This window comes from Haemaphysalis longicornis, unplaced genomic scaffold (genome assembly GCF_048455015.1).
Source record: "Haemaphysalis longicornis isolate Haplotype H1 unplaced genomic scaffold, Haemaphysalis longicornis Haplotype H1 scaffold_8, whole genome shotgun sequence".
In the NCBI taxonomy this organism is placed as follows: domain Eukaryota; kingdom Metazoa; phylum Arthropoda; class Arachnida; order Ixodida; family Ixodidae; genus Haemaphysalis; species Haemaphysalis longicornis.
In genome coordinates this window covers 124354612-124372872 of record NW_027526445.1, presented here as the reverse complement: position 1 = coordinate 124372872, position 18261 = coordinate 124354612, and the positions used below count along the sequence as shown (strand labels likewise).

The 18261-nt window shown below is 45.7% G+C and overlaps 2 protein-coding genes across 2 annotated transcripts in view; one reads left to right on the top strand and one right to left on the bottom strand.

The window, feature by feature from the left end:
- Positions 1-11258, top strand: part of LOC144149293 (Golgi resident protein GCP60) — a 33385-nt gene extending 22127 nt beyond the window's left edge. Inside the window, exons 7-9 of the mRNA XM_077680859.1 lie at positions 3702-3799; positions 5000-5186; positions 7495-11258. Coding sequence (XP_077536985.1) covers positions 3702-3799; positions 5000-5186; positions 7495-7736 — 527 coding nt within the window. The 3' untranslated portion in view covers positions 7737-11258. The remainder of the gene's footprint in view (positions 1-3701; positions 3800-4999; positions 5187-7494) is intronic.
- On the bottom strand, positions 11218-18154 carry Srp14 (signal recognition particle 14). The gene is made up of 5 exons (XM_077680861.1): positions 18036-18154; positions 17760-17832; positions 16808-16929; positions 16685-16717; positions 11218-11326 (listed from the first exon to the last, which is right to left on the bottom strand). The coding sequence occupies exons 1-5, from the start codon at positions 18057-18059 to the stop codon at positions 11243-11245; spliced, it is 336 nt and encodes a 111-aa protein (XP_077536987.1). The 5' UTR covers positions 18060-18154; the 3' UTR covers positions 11218-11242.
- Positions 18155-18261: the final 107 nt, after the last annotated feature.

Here is an 18261-nt window from a genome sequence, read left to right as displayed (position 1 = left end):
AATGAGGAGCTAATAAACGATGCGAAAACGGCAACAAAGCGATATAGAAACATCACAGCAAGCCGGCCTAGTTGGAAACGATTCATGATTGGACTTGCGCAAAACAAACGGGGACGAGGAAGGAACGACAAGGACGAGCGCACTCTAACAACTGGTTTAATTTCTTGGAAGAAAGACATACCCCACAGACCTGCGTACAACATCTCGGTAAAAGCTTTACAGCGCACACACATCACATACGTAGATCAGCGTCTACAAAAAAGGCGTCAGCAGCGTCAATTCCTTATCTAACAAGGCCACAGAAGGGTGGCTGATGCACTTGTCTTTGTGCTGTGAGATCAAAAACGCTTCCACAATCTCTCTTGAATTTTGTTTAGGATGCGAAAACAACACCGAAGTTCTCTAAGATAGGTGCGCAATCACTTCTTTTGTGACATGTACATGGCCTTTCGCACCGTCTAAAAAAGGTGGCAGAGAACTATGATGTGAAAGTGGTTTTCTCGGCAAAAAACAAAATAGGAAGTGTGTGTTCAAGGGTAAAACAGAAATATGAAGAGAAAGACAAATACAACCATATATGCAATGTCAAACACAAGCTTCCATTTGTTGAATGTGTAAAAAACGTGGTTTATAGGATACCCTTGCTATGTGGGCACGTGTATGTTGGACAAACCGGAAGGTGCCTGAATATAAGATTAAGAGAACATGCTCCAAGTTTAAAAGGAAAGCCTTACACACACTTGGCCACGCATTGTAAAAAATGTAAAAGAAGTGATTGCGCACCTATCTTAGAGGAAACTTCGGTGTTGTTTTCGCATCCTAAACAAAATTCAAGAGAGATTGTGGAAGCGTTTTTAATCTCACAGCACAAAGACAAGTGCATCAGCCACCCTTCTGTGGCCTTGTTAGATAAGGAATTGACGCTGCTGACGCCTTTTTTGTAGACGCTGATCTACGTATGTGATGTGTGTGCGCTGTAAAGCTTTTACCGAGATGTTGTACGCAGGTCTGTGGGGTATATATGTCTTTCTTCCAAGAAATTAAACCAGTTGTTAGAGTGCGCAAGTCCAATCATGAACGATATAGAAAACCATAAATAGTCCAAGCTGAAGTCCGGGTCAAAGTCAAAGTCCGGGGAAGAAGGAAGAGGACAACATAGTACGCGTTTGTAACTGGTACAGGTCCGTAGCAGCGTTGAAATGTCGAGGTAATGTGTCGAGGCCGCGGTGATAGAGCGTGCTCCCAGCTCCTGTTGCACAGTTGTGGCGAATGCAGCTGTCTTGGGGCGTCGCCGTCTTTCACTAATGCATGGCCGCCCGACTTCCTTGTGGATGAGAAGTTCTGGAAGCTACGGTTGTGGAGGACCTCTTGGGACGCGGCACGGGTCCAGTCACCCGACCGCCGTGCATCCCGGTCACGCCCCACACTCACACTTCCTTGGTGTTCTTTTTCTGCGGGGACGCTTCCCTGCTACTGGCCGCTGTCACTGGCCACTCCGAGGCATTCAAACAAACACATTTCCCCACCCCACTAGAGCCCACATTCTGGCCCCCACCCTGTACTCCTCGCAATGCTGCTTCTGCGAGGCTCCGGGAACCCTCTACCATATCATGATGTGGGGCTGTGATAAGAACGCCCACCTACCACCCCTCTGCCTTTCCCCTCCCCTGAGCACCGGGAGAGAGCACTGTCCAGCTCGGACCCTGACGACCAGCTTTGGCTGGTGCAGCGAGCCCAAGAAGCCGGACGGACTCAAGGGGTCCTGGAATGAGGACTCTTCCCCAGGGCGGACTGTTTTTGAGACACGTTTATTCCTTCTCCTTCGTTTCCTCGTGCCAGAGCTCTTGCTCCTAGAGTACCCACTCTGTAAGCTCGTCGCCGCTTAAGCCTCAGCATTTCCCCAATTGAATTAGCTCTGCCGTGTCCGTGTCGGGTTTTAAGGGTATACACAGCCAAATAGTCTCGTCCTGCCGTGGACGCCAATTATTGTTGAGCTCGTGGACAATAATAAATACCAGAAGAAACTGGAAACGCGACCAATATATGTAGTTGATGGTAATGAGAGGGGAGAGATGAGAGGTGCCTGACAGATGCTAATGAGAGCACCCGTTTTCCAATTGACACTACTATTGCTTTTGCAGTCAGTACATCATAAGGACTGATGAGGTCCTCGTAACCTTTTGTTTACAACAACATTGTAGACAGTAGGAGGTTTCAGGGGAGACGAACAGTTATGCACAGGACAGTTTAACCTAATGCCTGACATAAGAAAAACAGCTGGAAATGCATACAAAATCATAAATTAACCGTACTAAACTTAGTCATGCGTCACACTCGAAACAAGATGTTACTTAAGAATCGGCATATAGGCACTGTAATGCATCTGTGTCCTGATGCATACTAATACGCTTTTAAAAAAATGAGCAAATAGGACACCGAATTTTGACGTGTTTCCCCAAAGCAATTAGGATGAGCAGTGCCGACCTAATAGAGCAGGCAGGTGGTTCCAATCACGCCACGTTTTTGGTAGAAGATAATTGTAGTGCATTACAGTGTTTTGGTGAAAATAATGAAAACTTGCAAATGGTGGCTGAGGCTTTGGGATATGCAATGGGGCTGGTTGTAACCAGTGTGATTTAAGTACCAGATTATGGTGACTCGCTTTATGCCGCACTTCAAGGCGACGAAACTACCGGCATGTGGCAAAATAAGAAAGGTTAAGAGTTGATTTCGTGGTGGTCACACCGCGCATGTGCTGATAGTTAAAAAGTGTGAATCTCGAGGAATGGTTTTGCACAGCTCAGTTTCTATTAGGTAGTGTTACGTAGCCAGGCTCACATACTAATTTAGAATTCTTAAGCTTTGGGTGAATGTAGGTTATATATACTACCTGATGAAATTCCTTCTGTGGTGCCCTTAGATGGTACGTAATGAATGGGGAGTTACCAGGACAACTTGTTACGGCAGTATTACTCAGGTCAGACTGAACCAAGTGATTGTCAAGTAGTAATTTTATGGTACAGAACTCTGTCTTCGGCAAAGTGGCAAACTGAAGAAATTTTACAAGGTAGGTTATGTTAGGAAAAATGAAGGTCCCATTACAGAGCCCTGTGGTATGCCTGAATGCACAACTTCAAGAGAGTCAGTCATTAGTAGACACGAACTGTACGTAGTTGGAAACACCTGAACCAACTTTAGGATTTATGGATCACTTTTTGAATGACCTATTTAAATTGTAGTACCGTATTTATTTGATTATAAGGTGGTCACGATGATAAGGCGAGGGTGCAATTGGGAGAGTAAAAAAAATTACCATATATAGATACTTAGCTTCAAATATAAGGCGGGGTATGACTTTGAGAGTATGGATTTTGGAAAAAACCTCGCCTTATATTGGAATAAATACGGTAGTTACTGATTTACTTTATGAACTGCTTTAGTGAAATCTATGAATATACATTCAATCAGTGAATAATGGCGGGTAACTAATCCATGCAATGCCTTGTCGGTACAAGAGTGATGCATCGATGCTTCTGTCTGCCTGTCTGTGTGTGTGCGTGTGTGCATTTCTCCACAAACTGTCGTGAAGAGATGACATCCTTCCATTTGAGTACATGACTAAAGAGCTGCAATCGTTTGAACATCCACTTTACAATGTAGCTGATGGTGACGTGAGCTTGGAACGTTTGATGTTATTTCAGCCCTGCCCCCCATTGCTACGGCCTCCATGTGGACTCGCAAGGACATCAAGGAGTTCAAGGAGGGCATCCGCAAGGAAGGCAGCAACGGAATCCTCAAGGTGGGGGCATTATTGCGTTTGAAGTTCGTTCTAATCTTCTAATGTTTTCAATATGCTGTTGCGCGGTGACCTCTTTAAAGAGGCCATGAAGACAGAGTACAGTCAGGGCTAACTGAAAATAACTTACCTATGGTTACTCACTCAGCTCCATTTTCACTACAAAAGACAGTTTTTAACAGCGGAGCTCCTGTTGCTAGCTGTAATGTGTGCAAGGTCATCAAAAAAAAAACCTTTGGTCATAGTTACTCCGGCCGTTTATTCCACACGTGAGCATGTGCTTTACGAGGAGCACCCGGCGTTGTCCAGGCTTGCGCGTGGCGTTCACAAAAAACTACAAAGATGTCAATTCACATGCGTCCGCACCTCAAGTGGGGAGCACAAGACAGCTCGCACTACAGGCGCCCAGTTCGTGAAGCCGTTTGGTTGCCTACAGTTCTAGCGTGTGCTGACGCATTCCACTTTGGGAGAAATGTGAAGGCCTGAGGACAAAATGATCCGGGCCTGCCTGTCATGCATGAGGAAAGCGACGGTATAGATGGATATGACGATGACTATTACTGCCACAGTGAAAAGCGATGACAGAACGTGTAGATGAACAATTTCGAACCTAATGCAACGCGTGGAGGTGTGTCCTTCAGCGCTTACATAGACGGAAATCCTCCAGCTCCGCTGTGGTTCAAGTCTTGCATAACTTACTGCACGCTTCGGCAATTTTTTTTTTATTATTCTGAGAAAATTCAACAATTATCGAAGGTATTTTAAAAATTCTTGTGATTTGACATCAGCAGTGATGCAATAGAAGAAACTAAGAACCGTAGTTACTAGTGCGTTAAGTCCACGTTAGAATTTAAACGATATGTTCAAGCGGAACTAGAGGCTCCACTACATCGCCCAGTCATGTTTCTTGGCGGGTTGCCGATACCAAAAACAAGGTTTTGTGACATCACCAAGACGTCGCTGGGAAGCCCCAAAGCAGGGTTGGGATTTGGTGGAGAGGGCCGACGGATAGCCCACCACGATTGCACTCACCAGTTGTCTGTTGCCCTTCTCGTCATCCTAGACGTTGTGACCGATTTATTTTCTGGGGGAACGGGGTCATTCAAGTTAGCAAGACATGACCGTGTGTGTGCGTATGTGCCCCTTCGCAAGAGGGAGGGAATGGGCGACACCCACGTTCCCCTTCCCTCCTTGGCCACCCAGGTGGGCCACGGGGAGGTGGTGACGGTGCGGGTGCCAACGCACCCCAACGGCAACTGCCTCTTCTGGGAGTTTGCCACGGACAGCTACGACCTGGGCTTCGGCATCTACTTCGAGTGGACCACCGAGCCGGGCAACCAGATGTCCGTCCACGTCAGCGAGAGCGAGGAGGAGGACGACGAGGAGGAGGGTGAGCCGCTAGTGTTGACCTGGTGTACAACTAGTGCAAAGTAAGAGCAAGCGATGGAGCTGTAGCCGGTTGGTGGCAGCTTCCTGAGAAACTTGGTGTGTGCGCAGTGCAGAACCATCACAGATCTGTAGATTTCATCTATGTCCACGAGGCTCAAAATGCCTGCAAGGCAGCATCCCCACAGATTTTGTAATAAGGAGACTTTGAATTGTCTCACAGCGCTCTTTTCAACTCTGTGTGGTTAAAAGTTTCCTTCAGGGAGCAGTTCTTAGAATGTATATTGGTGTATAGTAGCAGTCAGTGTACATTTTGGCACCATGCTACTGCATGGTGTGTTTCAGCAGCTTTTTACTCGTATAATGGTGATGTTAGTCACCAGGGTCTAGGGAGTCAACAACTGCTTTTGTTTTTGGTGAAACTTTCTGTCATAGACGTACGATACATGCATAGCTGCACGAAGAAACTTTTCACAAATTTGCGCTGTCTTAACGGTTTGTTGTCATAGAAAGATCTGATTTGTTCAAATACCTTACAGGCCCAGCAGAGCATCAGGTAAGGGGAAGGTGCGACGGAATAACGATAGATGTTAGAAAATAGCTAAACCGTTTCATAAATACACTTCAGTGGGTCAGGTTAGAAATAAGTGACATAGAATAATATGGTAGAGTAGAACAGTGCCACTTGCCTCTCTTGAATCTGTTCTTGGCATTCGAGAAGTGAATTGAGGATGTCTCTGTGAGAGTACGGTCATAGTGAAATGAAGAGTGAACATGAAAATATGAACCAGAACTTGCAGAATCGATGAATCTTTCGTGGGGATCACACGATGCGGTTGTGGTATATTTTGAAAGTCACATTTGCAAACCTTGTTACTGTCGGCGAGTTACGCGACAGTTCGACTTGCGTGGAAAGAAATTGCACTATTTGTGTGTTCTGGTTCATATTGCCGTGAACAACAATGCCTTATTTGTTTGTTTATTAGTAGGCATGGCCACACTCGACCACGTTATCTTGTGTTTCGTGCAAAGCACATGTGCCATTGTTCTTTTGCATGCCGTATTGGCAAGCTCGATAGGGAAAGGGCGAAGCTTTACGGTTTTTTTCGTAGACTGTTCTCGCCTCATCGACAGTGTTCTTGTCCCAGTACGATGTTTCCAGAAACGGGATCGAACGCCCCAGCATTCGATTTGCCGACGCTTGTCTGTGCACATCACTTTCTTGACTGCTTATTACGCTGCTTGTGTTTTCGTTAAGTTTATTGCGGAGCACAAGTTCACTCCAACAGGCGTTCATCTCTTCAAGAACCTTGCTTCAGTCTCCACTGCGTGACAATATTATAGCGGTTACACTTCCTTCATCTCTTCAAGAACCTCGCTTCAGTCTCCACTGCGTGACAATATTATAGCGGTTACACTTCCTTTGCCCACGTCTGTACATCTCCCATAACATGCCACATTCTACGCTTTTAGAAATTCCTTCCATAGAGAAGGATAAGTGATCGATTCCCCGGTGTAAAGGAGTACTGACATGAAAATTTCATGTTCCAATTTTATTGCTTTTATCGATGCTTAATGGTCTGGCGAACCCGAAACAGCACTTTAAATACTTCAGCGCGCGATAATTACATTGAACGGCCTGATAATCGTTTGCTTCAAATTCCCGCGCTTTCATCCCGAAGAGCGCGTGCGACAGAATCCTGGCATGACCTCACCGCTTTGTGCGGATGTCAAAACACTGCAGAGGCCGGTGGGTGCGTCGTTTCGACCACGCCGCTGCCGGAGCTGAATGGCTGAGCTGCCTGAAGGTGCTAGGCCTACCATTGTGGGCGAAATTCGATGACCGCTTTAAATAAAACTCCTGACGGCGACTTCTATTGCGATTCCGGGCTATATTATCGCTTCCTTTCCCCTGTGTGGAACTTTATTTTTGCCAACAGTGCCTGCCTTTCTGGGCAGCGGCTATGCCTGTAGCTCTGGCTATGTGCACCGGTTTGTGAATGCACCCGCTTGCTGCTCGCGGGGCCGCGCGTGTGAAGTGACATCACGAGTTTTTGACGAGAAGTGTTCGCGTCACTTCTTTTGGCTACCACGGGATGATGTCACGCTGATGTCCATTTGCTGAGTGCCGCTCTGTCGTCGGCGCGATAAACGAGATCCATTTAAAGTATGTTCTTCGCGTCGCAGGCCGCTCATATTTCAGCCAGGGTATTCTGTTGAGTAAAGGAAGCGAACTGTGCAATAATATTAACGTCGAAAATTGGTGTCAGCACTCCTTCAAAATCCGATCCTTCCATCTCTCTTCCGAACAGAGGAGCCCTCGGCGGAGGGCGGCGACGTGGAGAAGGGCTCGCAGGGAGACCCGCGCGGCGGCTCAGCCAGCCAGTCGTCCATGAGCCTGGTGATCCCGGTGTTCCGCCGCGACTGCCACGAGGAGGTGTACGCGGGCAGCCACCTCTACCCGGGCCAGGGGGTGTACCTGCTCAAGTTCGACAACTCCTACTCCCTGTGGCGCTCAAAGACCCTCTACTACCGCGTCTACTACACCCGATGAGCCTGACACCCGCTCTCGTCGCCAGCCCCGTCTGTTATTAAGCACTGCGAACTCTCGTGTGTCTCTAACCGGAACTCGCACTGTGGCCGCTCCTCTTCGACCCTTCCCCCACACCCTCCGTCTCTTCTGTTGGAACGAAGACATTTGGGGTTAGAGAGCACCCAAGTGGAGGTGAACGGTGCTAAGGATGACTTGTTGTAGCTCTGACAAAAACGCGACGAGTGGTTTGGGATTGCGCGCTCTTGCAGGAAAAGGGGGTGTGTGTGAACGGTTTTAGTAGTGACACACCTGTGCTGTCTTTTTTTCTTTTGTGTAGGGAGAGGGCCAGTTTTTAAAGCGATGAGCGCGCACAGGGGGAATAGAAATTTTTCAAAGGGCATAAACTACCTACTTAGGACAAGAAATCTTCAATCTGTGGAATTTGTAGATATTTCTGGGCCTATTGCAACGTTTTGAAGAGCACAGTGGAGAGCTGGGGGGGAGCCTTGGTACAACATCACGCAGCACTAAAATGAGGTAGACCAGTCACACTACGCGTGCGACTGATGCAAGAGTAAGACACATTGGCGAGCAGAGTATATGTTTAGGGCAAACCAACATCAGATTGAGTGCGGAATTTGTGCAGATGAATAAAACGGTTGTCTGGGCGGCGAAATTTAAATTTCCAACAGTTTTTTGGCAAAGGCTTATACAGTGGCGTTTTTCCAGAAACAAAACCATGAACTGCTCTTTTTTTGAGCTTTTCCGGGTATGTTCTCTGTCACTGCAGCATGTTTTGCGTGTGCCTCAGACCCATCATATTTTATTTTCTATGCTTTTTTCGACACCTACTTCTACGCATCCTTGACGCCGATTACATAGCAATCCCACAAATAATGCCCTCCCCACCCCCTTCATCTTTTTAGAGCAGAGTTTCAATTTGTGCAGTTTTTCTTTTTTGGAATTTTTGAGTGTGTGTCATGAAAAACGAGGAGCATACAACCAAAGGGCCATACATAAGAATCTGGGTCTGCGTTTTTCTTAACAGAAATTTGCAATTGCAATCTTTTTTTCCCCTTCTCATCCCCTAAACACATTTCAGCAGGCTCATTATGTCGGCATTAGTATACATAGAAATTTCTACAAAGAGCCGCTCATGCATTTCGTAAAGAGTTAATTTTTTTTTTACCACTTGCTGCGACTTGCATAATGAGGGTGTAAAGAAAATGTAAATGTAGAGGCCTGAAATGTAAGGGCTTGCAAAGCACTGTTCTTGATGTGGGACTACAAGTTGTATGAGAGACATGCAGAAAAGTGCTCGTTCTTTGCTTGGCCTGTGCGAGGGCTTTTCCCCAGCACAAATGAATGCCCAAAAGTAACTCCCATGTCCCAACAGTGTTTAAAGTGTGCCCAGGCAACGCCATCTCATTGCATCCACACATTCTCCCTCATTGTTATAATGCGTGTGCAACATTACACGCTCCGACTTGCTTGTTTCGGTCGATGGATGGGTAGTCATGAGCAAAAGTTTATGGACCACAAGAGTGTCAATTCCAGAGATTTCTCAGCTACTCCCCTTTGCACGTCGATAGTTCCAACTCCTAGCTTATCATAAAAACAAGCAAATTATCTCCCGACTGCCTTGCGAAGGGGGAATTCCCTCTAATTGCCACTGTTGTGGTCTGCAAAATTTTTTCTCATGTCTGTACATAGTGCTGTAGCACCAATGTGTTGGCGTTAAATTAGCCATAATTATCTCCTTCTGGCCCTGTTTGCTTTCAGGCAAGGAAAAAACAATTTCAATAGCAACTTTATCTTACAGTGTTTGCTTTCAGCTAGATAATCTTTTTCCAATTTTCCAAAGCTTTGTGCTGCGAAGTTTTTCCCATCCTTATCTCAGGTTCGATGCTACTACAGTTCCTTGCGCTGCGAACAGGAGGCCACTTCCCCCATTATCAATTCTGGCATAGGCCTCGACACAATAGACAATTGTCAACCAAGATATTGCGTGAAGATTCCTTCCAGCTTTCAAAAGTGGCAGAAAATGCATTGTCGCTATGCAGATTCCTTCATTGGGGTGTTAGGATTTCTTGGCGTTGAGTAAAAACACACAACCCAATGGCCCTCGCTATGCGAGAAATGTGACATACGTCATGCGACCGCGCAGCGTGATAAATTTTTGCACCACTACCCAAAGTTTGGCAGAATCGGGAAGGAGGGGGAAGGGGGGGGGGGGGGGGGGGGAAGGGAGGGGGAGGAAGGAAGCTCACTAAAGTGCGACTTGAAAGTAGCGAAGCTGCACGCAAGCCTCATTACCATCACGACAGTTTAAGTCCACGATTCCAGCCAATTTGCTTTTTATTCGCTACCACAATGACCTTTACTCCATCAGTGTTGCTAAAGTGTCTGTCTTCTTCATTTTTTTTGGAAGTGATGATCATTGTACATCACTTTGGAGGGGCGTACACTATAACGTGTGTTTCTCGTTGCAAGCAAAGTTGCCACGATTACGGCGAACGCTGGATTTTTTTGCCAATCTTTGTTTTGTTTGTTCTACCTAAGCTTTGCCCACCCCGGCGCAGGAAAGAACAAGAAACTGTCGAAAACCTGTCTCATGAATACGACAGACGGCCGTACAGGTTGACGAACATTTGCACAACATAGTAGTACGACTTGTTGCACGTTGACCGACACGAAAGCACACATGTTCAAATGCACCACTGTTCCCTGTGGTCACAGTCCCATCAACTGCTCTGAACACAGTTTCAAGAGGCAGGGTGCTATTTCTCGCGGCCAAGCAGCACCGGCTTGTAGAGAATGGGTGAACGCACAACATTCACTGAAGTTCACTCAACACGTCCTCTCATCACTGGCCAAGAAAACTTTTTAACCTGTTGTAGCTCCCTGCAACTTGTTTTAATGTAGTTCTGAGCAACACACAAGAGCTTTCCGCGCATGCATAGCACATCGCCGTGTGAAGATTCTGCAGAAAAGGAACACGCTTTGATTCGAAAAATGTTTTCGTCGTCAAAAATGCCTTTAAAGGGGGTAGCGGGTGTTTAAATAAAGTGTATTGCTTGTCATAGTGCGAACGCTTTTGTGGCTAGCAAAGTTGACAGACTTGTAAAGCTCTTTCTTTCGGTGCATACTCCCCTTCAATGATCTGCTAGGGGTTGCTTTCAGATACTATAAGCTGTGGCTACCAGCTTCTTGCTGTTGAAACACCTCAGAGTGGCTTGTGGGATTGTTAAACGGATGTACACTAGGAGTTGCTTAACTACGAGACGCAACTTGGTGTGCTCAACACGCCTGTCTCACTGTCCTCCCGCATGCCACATCATATATACTGTAAGATAAGAAGTGTAATGTGAATAAATTATTATGAACAGAGCACACGCTTATGTGGCTTGGTCGTGTGGGGCGTCGGCAGTGGGCTGTGGTACGTTTCGACTTTATACTGCGGCGAGAGAGGTAGAGAGAGAGAGACTTCTTTGCTGCGTGCTTGTACAAAAGGAAAATAAATAGCTTTACTGAGTGGCTTTAGCGGTGCTCTTCTTCTTGTCTTTCTTTTTGAGTCCGTCGATGTTTCCCTTGAGCAGGTTGGCGTACGCCTGGAAAAAAGAAAAGCGTTGGGCTCAGTGCAATGCGCAAGGCAAGTGTATACCAACTGTATACCGACCAGGGAGCAAGGAAGGAGATCGCATGATACACACAAGCTACAACGCACCAAACTCTTGCCTGCGAACTGAATTCTGGTTTTTACGCAAACACACAATGTTCCTGATTTGAAGATGAACTACCCTGATATGTGCCAGACGTACTTAAAAAGCTGACTGGTTGACAAAATCTTCGCAATTGCAAACTCCAGCCCTTCACTAGAACATTACTGGCTCCCATCAAGCTACTTCCGATGCAGGTGGTCCAGCAGAATTCTGCACCACTTTTAAGGGGGGACACTGGTCTTGAGGACCAAACAAATTAACAAAAAATCAACTTTCTGTAGTAATTTTATTTGCAGTCTGCAGGTCCTGAAGAATGTACCTGCAAAATTTTATAGCTGTATCATAAGTATTTGTGAGGCTGTTGCCCTTTAAAGTTGCCTAAATGACCATTTTCACCTATGTTTCCAAACTTCGTGCCTTGTTTTCTCAGGACCACATTTTTTTTTCCCACGAGGTTAACTGTCGGGTACAGTATCTAGGGATGTGTACTGGTCAGATTTGTATCATTTTTGCAGCATTTTAAAGCTTAAGAACTGAACAGTGCAATAAAAGCATTAAAATCTAGAAGTTACTGTTGCACAACTTTTCTTGCAGTTTGTTTTACGCAAACATTGGAAATCGATGAACTGTCTTTTCATAAGTTTACCACAGTTGCAGAAACAATGCTACAATTGCTGCTGTGGTATAGTTGCACTCTCTGGTCCTTCTAAAGGACAAAGGAATAAAAAGTATTCCAGTATTTCATAGGTTGATAGTAAAAAAATTACCTGAAATGGAATGGCATAACATGTCGCACAACTCTGAGCTTACACCACCTAGTAGATGAAACCAAACTGCATATTTGTGCTCAGGTCGTTAAGACACAATGTGTAAGTCTCAAGCACATAGGATAAAAAATAACAAAAATGTCCTCAAGACCAGTGTCCCCCTTAAATGCGTCTTTCAAAATGAAAATAGAAGTTTTTCTGTTCAAAATTTTTTGCGGTTTCAACGCAGCGAAGCTACACCTGGAGTCGCACCCCACTGATGGAAAGCTGCAGATTAACGTAGACCACCTGTGGATTTTCTGACACGTCGAGAAATCCTGACATAAGGTATTACAGCAAAGCTTGCAGACTCTCACTGATGATGTCTGTAGTCCACCCAAAACGCACTGCAGGAAAGCCAACTTTCTCTACAATGATGATGACACTAAGTGAAGAAAGCAAACGCTTTGTGTGGTCGGAATCAAACCTGGGTCCCTCGTGTTATGAAGCCGACATCTATAGCTTGTATTCACTTGCGAGGCACGCATGCAGGCAACCATGTGAGTGCGCCGTCACTGGTTACGTCGGGCTCCGCGGGATGGCGGTACTTGCCCGTGCTAAGCACGTGATGTGGGCTGGACGTTCCAAACTCTACCCCACAAAATGCAAAGTAATGCCTCGAGTCCAATGAGAGTGTGGTTAATAACATCTCTGTTGACACCACCGTTGAGAATAGAGTTGAACGGAGCAGAAAACACACGCCGGTGTCTTTTTTTTTTCTTCGGCGTGCGGGCGCAGTGGCCCAAGCCGCGCCATGTCCGTGGCGCATCGGCCATGTCTGTGGCCGTTTCAGTGTTGCCAAGCGAAGAAATTGACAGCTAAACTTTTCAACGAATACCACCTATAGGATTGCGCTATTCCGGCGCAGCTGAAGCAGTGTGGATTTTGAAAGCGGTGCATGGACGTGAAAACTTAAGAAAAATCACGCCCCCCTCCATCTAACGATAATGATGGTTGGAGACCACAACGAAGGAATCCCTCATCAAAAAGCTTCGCGTTCAACCGTCGTTGTCTTTGACGAAGGAGTGCATGATTCTTGTTTCTTTCAGTAAAACGGCTGAGTGAAACGGCAGCCCAAACGTCTTCTGGAATTAAAGGCATTAGAAAACTTCAAGGGGCTGCACAAGTTCTCTCAAGTTTGCATCACAGGAGTGCAGTCTGCTTACAATGCACTCACTTCTGCATATTGCCCAAAGAAACATTGACAGCTAGGTGAATGACACTTACTTTCAAGACGCTATGTTTAGCATGCTACCACTTGCAAGCTTTAGTGTGCACACAATTTATAACATCTCGGACCCAATCGATACTCCACAACATACTGAAATGTCAGTTTGCCTTTTTGCAAACGCTCCAGAATTGGCCAGAATGCAGAATGCGATGAGAAAGATAAAAATGGAGCTTCTCAAGGATGTGTATGCTAGTACTGTAAGAGAGAGGAGAAACCTATGCCACAGCCAAAGACGTTAACTGTCGGCTATGCTTTTGGCTTTGGCTATACCACTCAACCAGGAAGAGTACCTACATCAAGCAGATGGAGGTTGAAATGGAAGTAGTAAGTGACGCAGATATGGGAATATCTTTTGCTGCAGGTAGCAATACATCGCACTGGTAAAAAAACTGTCACCAACTGTACTGCTGGGGTGGGAAGGGTTTGCACATGAGTGTTCGAAGAGAATGGGTTCTTCCAAGACCGACTAGGGGATGAACGATTGTCAACTGGAAGGCCCCACCTTACAAAGCTATTACAGCTTTTTTTTTGGTTGCAAACGATGCTTTGTTTGGATTGAAATAGTACATCATTAAAGGAGTACTGCCACGAAATTTCAAGGCTGGGATAACTATGAAAAAAGGCTTTCTTTGTATATGGAGATCTATCTCTCCCAGCTTTTACAACTGTAGCCGTTTAGTTTAACATATTTTAAACCCATTTTAATCTTTGCGTACTACACGTGAAAGCTCAGAATGGATACCGTTTCGTAATCGGCATCAGTGTGATGCCATCTGCTCCTCCTGGCCCCAAACTGCCGACGTGAGGGCTCCTGAGACGCGGCCGATGCACTGGCTGCGTGCGGTTGGCGCGCACTGTGCTGCCGTGTATATCAAGTCACGGTTTTGGGACCAACGTCATGTTGACTGACGTGTGCTGGAAACCACGGCCCGTCTGGCCGCTAGGGCTACCAACTCTTCAATAAAGGCAGTCGGGACGAGTAAGGGGACGAGGAGCAGTAGCGTACCCTAGCATGGGGAGGCAACGAAATCAGTTTCCTTTATTGCGGTATCTTCCATACACATCCATTGTTTCCTTATTGTTGCGGCCTCCTGAAGTGGTACTTCAGCTGGTTAAGTTCTGCTCGCAACACTTACTCTTGTTGGAGAATGTGCTCGTAAAAGTTCTCGAACTTCATGTGGAAGTTCAGCTTTACCTGCAGTTCTGCCTGGACAAGTTTGTGCTAACTTCGTGTTCCGCAGCGTGATGCGCCTCGTTGAACGTGCATTGGGGATCACATAAAAATTACTAACTGGATGGTCCGGGACTAATGCGGGACATCTAGCTGCCCCGACAGGGACGGCGCGGGACTCTGGACATTGTATGAAAAGTCAGGATAGTCCTGCAAAATCCAAGACGGTTGGTAACCCTACTGGGCGCGTGTGCGCCCACTCCGGCGGCAGGGGTGCGACGAGAATGGCGACGTTACGAGTGCCTTCCTGTCATGGCGGCCGCCTCAGTGTTTGTTTTGTCAGGAAATGGACACAGACAAACGAGGCTGCAAATAATTATTCATGCTGCGACCGTCTAATGTGCCATTCTATGATTAGTAGGCTGGTAGGCACCCATTGCAGTGGGGGGAAAAAAAAAAAGAAAAAAGAAACGAATGCAAAAAGTTTGTGTCAGTACTCCTTTAAAGCTGATACAGTCGAATCCACTTATAACGATACCGTTTAGAACAATATATCAGCTGTAACGATGAACAGCTATGGCACCATCAACTTTTGTATTCTTTCTACAATAAAATAAACCGCTTATTACAATGCTCTAGTGCCAGGATATCGGATATAACGATTGAATGCGGTTATATTGTGCACCAAAAGTGCAACAGTGACGACTTTAATGATGCGGTTGCGCAGCCTACTCAGGTAGTGTCTTCGTAGGAGGCCCAATGCGTGACGCAGTCCCTCAGGGACTTCGTTTCCGCCAAGGAAATTTACCTCAGCTAGGTGAAGCACCTATAGATGCTCTTGGAAAAGATTTGCACTAGCTTCACACGCGGCAAATAAAGGTGACCGACTGTGGCTATTGTTCCACAAATTAGTAGTAGTACGACCTTGCTGGCATGCGAATAAAATGTTTTGAGCTCTGTTCCGTCTTTTTATTTTGCAACCCGCTTATAACAATTGTCGGTTATAACGATGGGATTTCCTTGGCACTTGGATACTGTTATAAGTGGACTAGACTGTACACTGTTCTCTCATTTCTCTGCTAAGTGAGATTGTTAAATCTCCCGCTGGCTATGCACCAGTCATAATCATCATCATGTAGATTTCGCGTGTCATTAAATCTGTCATCCCCGCTAAGAGCAGCCATGGCCCAGGTCTCAATTCGGTCGTTCTTCCGTTAATAGAGATAACACGCTACACACTCTGGAGAGAAACCATTGAGAAAGTTGTTCAAGCAAGGGAGATGCTGCCACCTAGGAGGAAGTGCAGAAAATATCTGCAATTCCCAAGCACGGCGACTGACAGACAGACAGCTCGTGTAGCCAACTATGCCAGTAATTTCAGGCCTCTTGCTGTATACAGACACCGACAGTATCAAGGGTACTGTAGTTCTCATGTTTACCAGCATAAATCTGATTACTGTAACTGTATGACAATGTGAAACATTTGATCAAAATCCAAATTGAAACAAATCTTACCAGCAGTTGTAGTAAAAATAGCAGTTATGAAATGTATAAGAGCTGACGCTCTCACATACATTAATTTCAAATGTACATGCCTCACTGTTTCAGAAAAGCTTGTACACAACCTCCATTCGCCATTCATGTCACAAATCCCGCGGGAAACAATATATGAGGCGGTGAAATGCGCTGCTGCCATTTTCTGCGGTAGTAAGGAACTGTCGCCGTAGTGAGTGGTATATTTGCATTCACAGTACAACAGCAACCAATCAATAGAGGCCAACTTGCCCTACACTGTAATGTCCTTGAGAAACACAGATACTCACTGCAACCCCCCTCCCCATTCCAGTGCAATACTGTTTCGACCCAACATAATCATCAGCCTATCTACGCCCACTGCAGGGCAAAGGCCTCTCCCATAGATCTCCAATTATCCCCGTGCTGTGCTAATTGCTACCAATATACTGACCACTAACAAAGCAACTGATTAGAACCACAAGTGTACACGACCAAGGAGGAGGTTAAAAACAACGTGCACGTACCAACTGAAACCTGTTGACGTCCTTGGCGTTGATCTGCAAAACGAGAACTCGTTGAGAACATGCATTCAATCACTACAGTTCAATAAGTTTATTTCTTTTCGCTGTCTGTTACTGAGAACTCACCACTGTGGCAATCTTTTTTGATCCAGCGTGCGCCCTCAGCAGACACTTGTACTCTGTAGGTGGCGGGATCGGATTAGCAGCAAGCTTCTCTGGCCTTGGCTTCGGCTTGACACGGCCGTCATCTGTGCGACAGTTGGATGACAAGTCTCGCTTGAGCATTGAAACACACACACACACACACACACACACACACCAGTGCAGCTACTTTTTTGTTGTTTCCTGTCGATGCAACACCTGCCCCAGGTTATAGAATGCTGTGAAGGAAAGTTTGACATCCACCTAAATGCAGCCATACGGCTACAAAGGAAAGCTATACAGCTTTCTCAGAAACTTCGCAGTTGAAAAATTCGTCCTGGTCCAGGATCCTTGTGCAGGCATTACAGACAACTTCGCATCATGTTACTAATAAGCAAAGGATTATTTTAATTCCTCCTAAGTACCCCCTCTCTACCCCCACCATGAGTAATTAACATATGTTTGCAGAATGTAAGCACTTGCAAACAACAACAACAACAACAACAACAACAAAAACTTCCTCCAGGATCGAAACATTCTGCGATTTTTAGTGACGCTCAACTCGCATGAATCGTTTCGAGGCAAAAAAAAAAAAAAAAAACACAATAGGGCAGCCAGGATATTTTTCTTTTTTTTTTTTTTTGAGCGAAGCATACGAAGCTTAACAAGCACTTCGTTCTGTAGAGAAATGAGCTAATTAATGCTTACTGATCAACAGGATTCTTACTACTTGCACATTCCAAACGCAGACTGAATGGGCAAGCCACAGCTGTCATCGCAATGAAACCTTCCTGCTCAGTACTTCTTTCGGCACAAAGCGACCCTTGAATTTTAACTCGCTAAAAATTAAAACAATCAAATAAACAAACGCCGGGTCCTCAGCCGACATTCCCAAGCGAGAAAGAGAAAAAAGTCGTCTGCAGCTTGCACAACTTACATCGCTTCATGGTGATGTAGACAGAGCCGGAACTTCTGTACTTTTGGAACAATTTCGTCAACTCGCTGAGGAACTGAAAATGCGCAAGATTTTCGCATGAATGGAAGCGAAACGACAAATCGTACACCGTACAATACGCGTGCGGCAGCGAACACTTGCGTGCGTGTACTATTCCGTTCACCGTGCAACTGGACTAAGGAGGGCCTAGCACGTAATATGACTTCTACAGATCCTTAGGCATCTGCTTCCGTGCAAAGATTGTCATTAAATACTCACAGACTCATTTTCGAGTAGGACCATGCTGCAGCAAGCGAAAAACACACACGGCAATGAACCGAATGAACCGGAAAAAGGCAGCAATTTGGTCACGTGACAAAACTGTCCATTCTTGTTCACTGGTTACAACTTCTACACTCGCAATTTTAATTTTATTTTGCTTTAGTTACAAACAAAACTTCTATTGTTGAAGTAAAAACAATTTCTTTGATTATATTGGTATACT